At 44.1% G+C, this 11295-nt stretch overlaps 2 protein-coding genes across 2 annotated transcripts; one reads left to right on the top strand and one right to left on the bottom strand.

Annotated features, from left to right (window-relative positions):
• Positions 1-22: 22 nt before the first annotated feature.
• On the top strand, positions 23-4826 carry tigarb (TP53 induced glycolysis regulatory phosphatase b). The gene is made up of 6 exons (XM_030113810.1): positions 23-87; positions 345-382; positions 1849-1970; positions 2073-2150; positions 2228-2338; positions 4025-4826. Exons 1-6 carry the CDS (start codon positions 56-58, stop codon positions 4421-4423), a joined length of 780 nt encoding a protein of 259 aa, XP_029969670.1. The 5' UTR covers positions 23-55; the 3' UTR covers positions 4424-4826.
• A 2334-nt stretch (positions 4827-7160) lies between these two features.
• Positions 7161-8739, bottom strand: fgf23 (fibroblast growth factor 23). Its single transcript, XM_030113809.1, has 3 exons — positions 8456-8739; positions 8251-8354; positions 7161-7634 (listed from the first exon to the last, which is right to left on the bottom strand). The coding sequence occupies exons 1-3, from the start codon at positions 8691-8693 to the stop codon at positions 7161-7163; spliced, it is 816 nt and encodes a 271-aa protein (XP_029969669.1). The 5' UTR covers positions 8694-8739.
• Between the last annotated feature and the right edge of the window lie 2556 nt (positions 8740-11295).

Genomic DNA, 11295 nt, shown 5'->3' with positions numbered 1-11295 from the left:
ACGTCACAGACCTGCAGCAGTACTTCCCGGAAGTAGCACGCAGCAGCCGGCGAAGATGTTTACCTTCAGTTTGACGATGGTGCGACAGTAAGTGTACATTTAATGGCTAATTTGTACTCGTCTGCCTCCATGGCACCTCAGACAGAGTTTTTCTGTGCGGTAGCGGGGCGGGGGGTTCGGAGAAGCAGCGTGTCCTCTCAGTTGTTACTGAAGCATGGCCGCTGGACGTCTTCGCCCCCGAGCTGTGTAAACTTGATGTCTTGCTTCGGGACAGTGTGTTGTTTCCTCTACTAAACAGCTGAAATCAGGTTTATTTTCATCTAATCGTCTTTGTTTGTACTCAGCGGGGAGACGCAGTACAACAGAGACAAGCTGCTGCAAGGTAAAATGACACACATCAAACACAAATTCAACCAGATAGCGATGAAACATTCCTATTGAAATTCAAGGTTTAATCTTAAAATCAGTGTAAATCATTCTGTGTGAACATAGTATAAGACACTCGTGTGCACCTCCAGAAAGAGCCAAACAAATACGTGACAAAATAAGAATGTAACACCCCTTTCCCACTGGCCAAAAAACCCGTTTAAACCCGCTAAGTCGTGGCAGTGGGAAAAGGTTTGACCCGGGATTTCGACCCGGGTCGTTCACCCTGCAATCGACCCGGTAAATTCCCGGGTCAGCTTTCTACCGGCTTTTAGTGGGAGGAACTTACATTACCCCTTTCCCACTGCAACTAGCGGGTCGACCCGTGTCTGCGACCCGCTAACTATCGCCTTTTTAGACGCCTTTCCCACCGCCTCCTGGCGAGCCGCATCGCTGCGCTTTCCCGCACTGATGGTGTCCCACGTTGATGACATCATCAGCGCGACGGAGAAAAATGAAAGTAAACAATGCAGCGGAAACAGTCCCTGTTACCTGTAGACAAATCTCCTCTTCCCCACGGATCAGGGGAAGCTCTCTGGTCTCGCTATCTTGCCATTTCTGGGCCGTCTGGACGAAGGAAATCTCACGCTGTGTCCAGAAACAACAACTAGCGCGCTAACTTAGCCGCGCTGCGTCGACGTCATCATGTAAGTTCCTCCCACTAAAAGCCAGTAGAAAGCTGACCCGGGAATTTACCGGGTCAGCAGGTAAATTTGCAGGGTGAACGACTCGGGTCGAAATCCCGGGTCAAACCTTTTCCCACTGCCACGACTTAGCGGGTTTAAACGGGTTTTTTGGCCAGTGGGAAAGGGGTAATGATGACGTCGACGCAGCGCGGCTAAGTTAGCGCGCTAGTTGTTGTTTCTGGACACAGCGTGAGATTTCCTTCGTCCATACGACCCAGAAATGGCAAGATAGCGAGACCAGAGAGCTTCCCCTGATCCGTGGGGAAGAGGAGATTTGTCTACAGGTAACAGGGACTGTTTTCCGCTGCATTGTTTACTTTCGTTTTGCTCCGTCGCGCCGATGATGTCATCAACGTGGGACACCATCGGTGCGGGAAAACGCAGCGGTGCGGCTCGCCAGCAGGCGGTGGGAAAGGCGTCTAAAAAGGCGATAGTTAGCGGGTCGCAAACACGGGACGACCCGCTAATTGCAGTGGGAAAGGGGTATAACATATGAGAAAAGTATTTCTTGGCAGATAAACTGTATGCAGTGATTTTCCTTTTGGGATTAATAAAGTATTTTCTATTCTGTGAGCATATGACAAGTTCTCAATGAGCACAACTCATTGATGTAGCTCTGCATCTCATCCCACAAATGCATGTCCTTGACAAATGTGGTGCCATTTAAAATAGAAATAAAGAGGCTAGAGACAGTAGAAAAAGGCTGTTGGTGTTAATGTGGACTTTGTGCTCCCAGGTCAGGGTGTGGACACGCTGCTGTCGGAGACAGGCCTGCAGCAGTGTGAGGCTGTTGGACAGTACCTCAAAGACGTCCCCTTCACCTGTGTGTTCGTCAGTAACCTGCAGAGGGCCGTGCAGGTGGGACCAGCATGGACATTGACATTTCTTTTCACAGATGTTGCATTGACACTCGTGTCTGTAGTTTGACTCACAGTGCATCACTGTTGCTTCCTTCCTCAGACGGCTGAGATTATTCTGAGAAACAACGCTCATTGTGAAGGCGTGAAGATGACTCTGGAGCCACTGCTCCGAGAGAGAGTAAGACCGGCTTCCCACCGTGGCAGCTTCACACCACTTCCTTTGATTTCTGAGGAATAACTGCTCTGTGCTTTCAGGGCTTCGGCATCGCTGAGGGTCGACACAAAGAGGACCTGAAGAACATGGCTAATGCTGCTGGGCAGGCATGTCGTGATTACACACCACCAGGAGGAGAGACAGAGGGCCAGGTGACACACACACACACACACACATACGCACACACGCACACACATTATATACATTCAATACTTTTTATCTTCAAGTTCAGTATATTGTCTGTGCAACAGCACCACCGTGTGTTTATCCTGGGTATTACCACACAATAAGGGGAAACTTGAAGCACCAGACATTTTTCTTGTTGTGTTTTGTGTTGGGAAAAACAAGGATCAACCTTATAAATATAGCAGTCACAGCTCTCAGGCCGTTTCCTATACTATTGCAGTGATGAATCCCTTTAATCCACCTTGAGTACTCCTGGGCGAAGCTGCATGAGGAGTGATGGAAATAATCAGACTGACAGTCAATTTGCTGTTCGTGGCCATTTGCTGCTGCATTTTTAGCTATGAAATGTTTATTTTTTCAGTGTGTGAGAGTTTTAGAATGTTTGATATTGGGCTGGGTGATATATCAATATTTATGATACATTGACATTTTCCTAAAATATTGAAAATTGCAAGATCAGTAAATATTTTAACGGAAAAAGCTATATCGATATACTTCTAAGTAGGACTGCAGCTATTGATTCTTTCTGAAGTCGTGCGTTCCATCAAATATTTCAGCGATTAATCGAGTATTTGGATAATACACACATTGCACGTTTGTGAATTTCAAATAATGGATCAGAGAATGCAAAAGACATTCCTCTTCTTACGGGGCTGTGTCCTGACAATAAGGAGCGTTACACTCTTATTTTCGTGGTGGTTCTCTCTGTCAAACATATGGTCTGTGGGCCAAACCTGGGGTGTCAGCGGGTCCACTGTGGCCGGTCAGATGGCTGTGCAGACTGATGAGTCTTTGCAGCAGGATTGAAATTGACATCTCACTGTCTGCACCAGGATACATTTTGAAATTAGGCTTATTTTAAAAATATTACAGTCACATGCATGCATTCATATTTGCACTGAAATATTTGAATTTGTGGATGTTTGTGCATTAGTGTTGTGTAATTTCACTGGTCTGACCTCTAGTATAGAATTTTTAACATAAACAACAAATTAAAACGTAAGTCAAACTAAACGTATTAGAGAAATTTACTTAATAATAACCTTTAATAACTTTCAGAGCTATTTTGAATGACGTTTTACAACATAATCAAAGACATGATTTTTGTAGCAAATGAGCTTAACTTAAAAGACCTGCCAGAGGATTTTAATTCGCCTCTACATTTAAGTTCATAACAAATGAAACATTTAATTTCGGCATATAATCTGCAGTTTTTCTGCTCCCCCAATAAAAATCACTATTGGTGCGTTTTGATCTTTAACTCTAAAGAGTCTGAATGTTGTAATATTGACCTTTTAGCATGGTTTTTTTTGGGATGTTTGTGTCCCGGATTGATAGTTTGTGCTTTTCACAGTAATTATCCCGTGCCTGATTTTAGCTATCATGGACTGGTGTTGATTTTGTGTCTCTTAAATTTCGTGCTTGGAGTTGAGTATCGGTGGCCCTGAGTTTCCGCCCTGTTACCGAAACAGTTGTGTTTGCACTGGCTTGCTGTGTTGAGCCCTGAAAAAGAGAGCAGCAGTGGAGACACTCAGGGACAGTAGACGGCCGTTGTGCTCGCAGCAGGTTGCTGACTCTTCACTGAAGCCCGCAGGCTCTCCGGCGTCAGAGTCCAATGCTGATCGCCCACTTCGCTGTCACCTTACTTTCAGGTGAGGCTCCGATTCAAAAAGTTCCTCCAAGTCCTCTTCAAGCAGATGCTGGACAAACACAGCCAGTCTGAGCCCGATGCCTCCTCATCGGCAGGCGGAGCGGCCGCCGCCGCCGCCGGCTCAGCCCACGACGGCCTCCAGGGAGTGACTGTTCACGCCTTGGTGGTGAGCCACGGCGCCTACATCCGCGTCGCCGTCAGACACCTGGTGGAGGACTTGAACTGCTCGCTGCCCGCGGGGGTGAAGATGTCGCACCTGTTCTCGCCCTGTCCCAACACGGGAGTCAGCCGCTTCCTGCTCACCGTGAGCCCGTCCGAGCCCCGGCCCGCGCTCTCCGCCGCCCGCTGTGTGTTCACCAACAGGAAGGAGCACCTGGAAAGCCTCGCTGAGGCCCAGTGAACCGCAGAAAAGCTGTCTGACGGACTATAAACAACACGGAAGGGAAAAAGAAAAGACCTCAGTAGAGCACAGGCAACTAAACGCAGCAGGGTGGAAGTTTAATCAGTGTTTTACTGTGGAACAACAGTCATTATGCAGTACTGTATCTTTTATGAAATCATTCCCTCTTATCTGTAGAACACAAAGCACCTTGTGTGTCACTCTTTATCTTTTATAATTGTATTTTTTTTCTTTTATCATCTTATACCAAAGTTAAAATTATTTATTGTCTGATCAAACACTGACAGTTGGGTTTCAGCTGATATTGTGCAATATGACATGAGATCACTTTAAGTTGTGGAGTGAGCGGTTTTGTACAATCAGAGGAATAAACAGATAAATAATTTGCCTGATCTTGTCTGCTCATGTGAAACTGCTTTTCTTTTAAATTCCTGAGCTTTGCTGCTCATTGCTTGAATGCACATTTTTACAAGTATGACATTTTTAAAAGAAAATCATTAAGTTTTCCAAGGCAGTGGATTGATTGTTGAGAATTCTTATCACAAGGAAACAGTCTACCATAGACTAATTCCCATAGTTGTTTTGGGAGGTGATCCGTAGCAAATTCTACTTGGAGATAAATCTCTTTTTAATATTTGTCAGCTGATTTTATTGAATGTAAAATGGACAGAACATGTTTAAAGACTCACGTTGAGTTAGTATTTTAGTGTGTGTCCTATAAAGGGTTTAAGATAATTTCCTAAAGTGGTCACAGACCCTGATTAAACCTCGAATGCCGCATGGTATTAATACAGCCACATTGATTTATGTGGTTTCTGAAAACTGGTGGAAATAATAATTCAAAATACCCCGTCTGCAGTGTCAGAGAGAGACATTTGCCACCAAAAGAAAAACAGCCCAAGCGGAACAAATGAAAGTGCAGAGGCAGATCTGAGGTGAAGAATAAAGAAAATTGTTACATTTAACTCAATTTTCAGGACATAAAGATGACTTTATACAAAACACGTACTAGATACATTTCACAATTGTTTAATTTTTACTATTATCCTATTTTACAGCTTGACTTCTGCAGTTTTACTCTTGTGTTGTGTGAAATAGCAATAATGGTTGAACAGTTTGAGCTCTGCAGTTGAAATTGGTCAGAAGCTGCTCAGTCGTCTTTAAATAACTTCAAACTAGAATTTTTTTTAATCTCCTGGAGACTGAAATTTTGGAACATTGACTCTCGGCTCCTGTATTGTGCTGTCTTTTGAAAACACTTCTATATTTACAGCTTGTTTGGTTTTGCACGGACTTTCCAAACAGGTCAGTGAAGCTGGGAAATCAAAATATTGGCATTTAAATGTCTCATGCAAACGACTGTGTCGTGCCCAAAAGTGTGACCGGACTATTTAATGTTCGGTGATGTAGTTTAACTACAGTAAACATTAATATTTCTGAAGCTAAAGGAGCAGCTGTACATCCTAAAACTGTAAACTTCTCCACACATTTTGTGTGTAACGTGAAAGTATAAATGAGTTTTCCCTTAATGTGTACAACTGATCAGGTTTGTCATGTTCAAAAAATTACAAAATGCATTAACTATTCACATGAAAAGTTAATAGATGTGCTCAAACCTTTTGATAGGTATTAAATACTAGCTGTGCTGATGTTATGCTGTAAAGTGTTGCCAGACTATTTTGTTCCTGGGATGCTCTCATTGCTCTCCGTCTTTGTAAAATTGGCCCTTTCGTGTCATTTTCTTCACATCACTCCATTCATAAAGACACAATTTGGCCTGGCACAGCATAAAACAACACACGGACACAGACAAAGTTTATTTTGCAAGTTTATTTTGTCCTAAATTCAAGATTCAAAACTTCCTCCGCAGCATACATTCAAAGACAAACTCAGTTTCTCATCTATGTACATATGTCCTCCTACTGTAACACAACCTTATAAATACCATAAATAACAACAAAGGAAAGGATTTAAATAAATAAATACTCTTTGGGACTGTTTCTTTTTAAAATTGTTTTTGCTGGTGGTGCCCAGCACCTGTAAAAGTCAGATAGCAGGACGATGTGTGCAACACCTGGATTTACTTACTTTGATTCATGAGAAATGTAGATGAACTGCACCTTTTTAAGTAACTGAAGAGATTTTTGGAGGAGTTATATCAGTTTTGGTGGCAAACAACAGTCTTAAAAATATGAGAATCACTCAATTTAACACACTAAAACCTTAACACTAATAAATGCCACTCTTTTAAGATCATCCTTTAAATTAACTTATGCTTGCCTAGTTTGCATATCTGATGTTTTTTTTTTCTCAGTCCAGCTGTAAAAACAAACCAACCCTCAATTAAAAGAGATTCCCCAAAACCAAAGAAAGCTTTGCTGCTTTTCAAAGAGTAAATCTAGTTCTTATTCCTGGCAATCAGACGTTTAAAAGTAAAGAATGCAGACTATTTATTGTTTTACAAAATTAAAGTTACGCAGTAATTACAGAACAGAAAGAAGGAAGTTATAGATTAAAAAAAAAGATATAAAGATTGTGTTTTAAATTGTGCAAAAGGGGTTGCAAGTCAAGTGTAACGTTCATTCAGTGTATTAACACACTGCTTTTAACGACTAAAGACTGAACACACGCTCAGAAAGCAGTGTGTGAAGACCTCCTCGCTCCTGTTGGGTTTTTTTTTTTTTTTTTCTTTTTTCTGCCCATGAACAGCTGAACTCACGCGGAGCTGGAGGAGGGGTCAGCCCATGACCCCGGAGCTCCGGGGGCTGCCCTGGTGGGGCGCGTGCACGCCCCAGGGGTCGTGGTTGGCCGGGGCCAGCGCACCGGTCTCCCGGGACACGTTGCGTCCGTCGTCCCCGACTTCCGCCTCCGCCTCCGCTTCCGCCTCCGGCTCCGGCTCCAGCTCGGCGTCGTCCTCCGGCACGGCCCGGGAGTCCGAGGCCTCCTCCGTGCGGCCCAGGTAGACGCTGTGCGGGTCGGAGGGGTCCAGCAGCTGGTTGCGCTTCTCCCGGTGCAGCAGGAGACGCTCCAGCGGCACGGTGTTCTTCTTGGGGAGGAAGAGGGAGGTCTGGGGGAGGTTCTGGCCCGCGGAGTACACCTGCCGGGAGCCCTCCAGGTTGAAGAGGATGCTGTTCCGGGTGGAGTAGTACACGTCCCGGTTGTTCTCCAGGAGCTTGTGGTTGAAGAGGCACTCGTCTCTGAGGCAGGTGGGCTGAAAACGCAGAGAAAAACAATAGGAATTCAGCAAAATTTATGACAAAATTTATTCAAATTTGCAGTCTTTACTTTTCTATAACAGCTAAATCATGTATTTCTAAAGAAATAAGCAGTAACAGAGCCATTCAGCTACTTCAAAGCTGCGTAAAAGCTTTCCGGCGCAGAAGAACGAACAATAATAAAGCAAAAGAAGGTGCAGATAAATATTGGAATAAACCCAGAATTAAAAAAAAAAAGTACAGCCCTCAGTTTTGAAAGAAAAATGCGCTTTTAACCTAACTTTATTTGGTAATTTGGTCCTATTGCAGCATGAAAGCAGAATAACGCGCAATTCTGGTAAATGATCCAAAAACGGTCTGAGGTGAACACAAGTCAAAAAACGTAACTGTGGACTCCCGACACATGTTGTTGAGATTTTATTTCTTGCCAAACATGATATTCCGAATTTTGGAATTGATTGGTGGAAAATCTTACTCTGGGGATATTTGTGCGTAAAAGTAAAAGGGTTGCGTAATCAGCGCCAAACCAAAGAGAATGGAGGATCCTGTGGAAGGGGATCGATTAGGTTGTCTGTGACAGTCAAGTGTGGATAAAGTGTGTGTTTTGCTCACAGACGAGAACGGAGTGCCCTCCAGGTCCATGCACAGGTAGCGACTGCTCTTCACGCCGAGGATGGCGATGCGCTCCCGGGTCTCTGCCTTCAGGAGAATCACAGCTGCAGGAAGAAGACAGGAGAGATTTAATGATTAGAGAATTAGAGATGAGCTCCATATTGAAACTTTAGAACATTTCAAAGCGATGGAATGCGCCTCTTACTGTATGAGCCCCTCGCCGTGGATTTGCGCACCGTGCCATCCAATCGGATCTCCAAGTAGAAGTTGTTGAGGTCCGTGGATGTCTGTAGGTGAACGTATCTCCTCGGGTTCCCCCAGTTGGACCCCACCAGCGGGGATGCGTTGGGGACCGCTTCCCCGAGGGGAAACCCCCGCAGCACAGCGAGCGGTAAAAGCGCCAGCACGGCGTCCCTCATCCACTGTCGCTTGTTGACGTCCATCCTTGGATCACACCGGTGGATTCTCCTTCTGAAAGCTGCTGCAAGTTTTCAGATGCTCTGTTGTCCCAGAGGTCGGAGACAGATCCTATTTAAAGGCCCCAGAGTGCCACTCCTGCTCACATCCCTTGCGTAAAAAAAAAAAAAAAAAAAGGAAAGAGGAGCTCGCCCCCGAGGCAGATGTGCGGCTTTGCAGCGGCGGAAGGGCCACTTCCACCTCTGCGTGTTTATACCGATGCTGCTGGTCGGACAACAGCTCTCTTATTTTTGGTCACAAGCTTTGACTCCTCCACTTTAAACTGAGACACCAATTAAATGTTAATGTGGAGTATGGAGGTGTGCAAAAAAAAAAAAAAAAAAGCACAAATACCATCTATATAAGAGTTTCTAAAAACATATCAGGATTAATTATAGTGCTGTAACCCCTTTTCTGAAAGCGTGACCCAAGCTTACATTTTATTTAAGGGTTGGCAAGCTGTATATAGCATTTAATTATAATTCCTATAGGTTTACTCAGAGTTGGTTGTTGCTGCTTTACGCACCTGCACTACTCAGTTTTCTCCTCTGTGGCCAGCAGAGGGCGACACTTGTACAGGCTGAGAAACATATTCCAGAATATGTTCCTTTACCCTTCAAGGAAGAAGGGTAAAGGGAGAAAAATGTAATCATTTTACCGGATAAAGATTACTTTTACACCAATTTCTCCAATAAGATCCTTTCATCTATTTTATAGTGATCTCTTGAAGTTCATGGTTTCTGGAGTCGATCCCACCTGACTGTAGGTGAAAGGTCTTCACAAAGAAACACACTTCCACCACTAACAAGAGATTCAGATTCACCAGATAGCCTCGCATGAATACTTTTCAGAGGAAACCCAAGCACAAGGAGAACATGCAAACCTCACACAGAAAGGGTTGCGACGCCAGAAGCAGAGGCGACCTTGGAATTAGACCAGAGTGCTGACCGCCACGCCGCTGTGCCGCCTCTGATAACACTCCAGACCGCCATCATTGGAAAGTCATCATATTGCATTCGAGTACAAACCGTGGTTAAAGTGGAGTATTTACGCATTTATGAAACATTACATTCTGAGGTTTAAACCAGTTTTTTGCCCACGTTATGGTTTACAAGAACAGAGCAGTTTCTTCTCCACCCTTACAGAAATGATGTTGATGATCTCGATGAGGAGCGACAAAATACAGTCATGTGATTTAGCAGCTCTCTTTGCTCACAGTGATTCTCCCTCATTTGAATGAGGGAGCTCAGGGGCGTTTCTGTCTGGACGTTATGTTGTTCGTAGGATTTTTTTCTTTGCTGTGCATTTTCTTTGTCCGCAGTCATGTCAGTGTGGTTTGGAGGAGACGTAAGAGGGCACCGGCGAGTCGTGTGGTAGGTGTGTCTCTTGAGTCTTCAGGAGAAGAAGAGGGGCTGGCCTCATTAGGAGGGCCAGAGGCAGGTGAGGCTGTTTGCTTGGCAGAGTGCCAGCTGACCTGCTGCAGGAGGAAGGAGTCGAACTGTGGCGCTTCGGTGCGTGGAAGGCTTTGGAGACGCCATCGGTAGGAATTCGATCAACCATTTGGGTGTTTAGTGGTAAAAGTAGGAAAAGGATGAGATTCATGATTTGATTTAGGTGCAAGTTTGGGTTGGTTTGACTGGAATGTCAGGGGTTTGAATTTATGCACTTTCTGGCACATGATTGCCTGATCTTAGTTCCTCATGATTTGTTAGTGTACGAGCGGTCGGGGGAAAATCTTGGTTTTAATTTATGTGGAGGTTAAAAAGAGCTTTGTTCAGTGTGCAAAGAGTTTAACTTTAAATGTTGGAGGTTGATTGGTGCTTGATTAAACTAATGCTTCCTTCATTCAAGGTTAACACCTAATAATGTAAGCACTCGTCAGAGGAGAAAACAAAGAGGAGTGAAGTTTTCCAGCGTCCTCCATTGCTGCAGCAAACACAAGTACAACGGTTTTTCTCCAGTCAGTCCACCTGATTCATGCTCTTATTTTAAAATATGAAAGATATCTTATGGCAGGGGTGTCAAACATGAGGACTGTGGGCCAAAACAGGTCTGCCGGAGGCTCAATTTCAACCCACCAAAGCACCAAGCATATTGTAAGACTGGAGGCCCAAGCTGAGACGTCGATGCTGCCGCCGTGAAAGCTAGCGCATTAGCATTAGCATTAGCCTCAAAGCCACGCTGTCGGGGTGAGTTTGCAAAAACATGCATAATTCACTGCTAAAGGGGAAGATTAGCGGACATTTCTCTGCATTTCGCCCCAGAATGTATCATTAAAACTGGCTTTATTTTGAGATTAGTCATTTTCTTTAGTATTTTTTTTTTTTAATGTAAATATGGACATTTTCATAGCATTTATTCTGCACTACAAGACAGAAAAACTTTAGGTTTTTATAAAACTACCGAAAATAAAATTAGGATGAATGTAGCTTCTAAACTGAAATGTGTTTGACACCCCTGTCTCATGGAGGATTTGATGATAAACAATTTGAGGTGAAAGAGAATACATATACAGTCTAATCCAGGTAATAAATCCTATTTAGGGTCAATTTCTTATTAGGCAGCTGATGATACTGTAGGACAGTCGTA

The sequence above is a fragment of the Salarias fasciatus genome, chromosome 17, assembly GCF_902148845.1.
Source record: "Salarias fasciatus chromosome 17, fSalaFa1.1, whole genome shotgun sequence".
In the NCBI taxonomy this organism is placed as follows: Eukaryota; Metazoa; Chordata; class Actinopteri; order Blenniiformes; family Blenniidae; genus Salarias; species Salarias fasciatus.
This window is presented reverse-complemented; position numbering and strand designations above follow the sequence as displayed.

Excerpts from the sequence above, each read along its gene's own strand:
- tigarb (XM_030113810.1), top strand. The coding sequence starts at position 56 with ATGTTTACCTTCAGTTTGACGATGGTGCGACA. Across the intron at positions 383-1,848 it reads CAGAGACAAGCTGCTGCAAG|GTCAGGGTGTGGACACGCTG; the intron begins GTAAAATGACAC and ends TTGTGCTCCCAG. Across the intron at positions 1,971-2,072 it reads ACCTGCAGAGGGCCGTGCAG|ACGGCTGAGATTATTCTGAG; the intron begins GTGGGACCAGCA and ends TTCCTTCCTCAG.
- fgf23 (XM_030113809.1), bottom strand. The coding sequence starts at position 8,693 with ATGGACGTCAACAAGCGACAGTGGATGAGGGACGCCGTGCTGGCGCTT. Across the intron at positions 8,355-8,455 it reads CACGGCGAGGGGCTCATACA|CTGTGATTCTCCTGAAGGCA; the intron begins GTAAGAGGCGCA and ends TTCTTCCTGCAG. Across the intron at positions 7,635-8,250 it reads AGGGCACTCCGTTCTCGTCT|CCCACCTGCCTCAGAGACGA; the intron begins GTGAGCAAAACA and ends CTGCGTTTTCAG.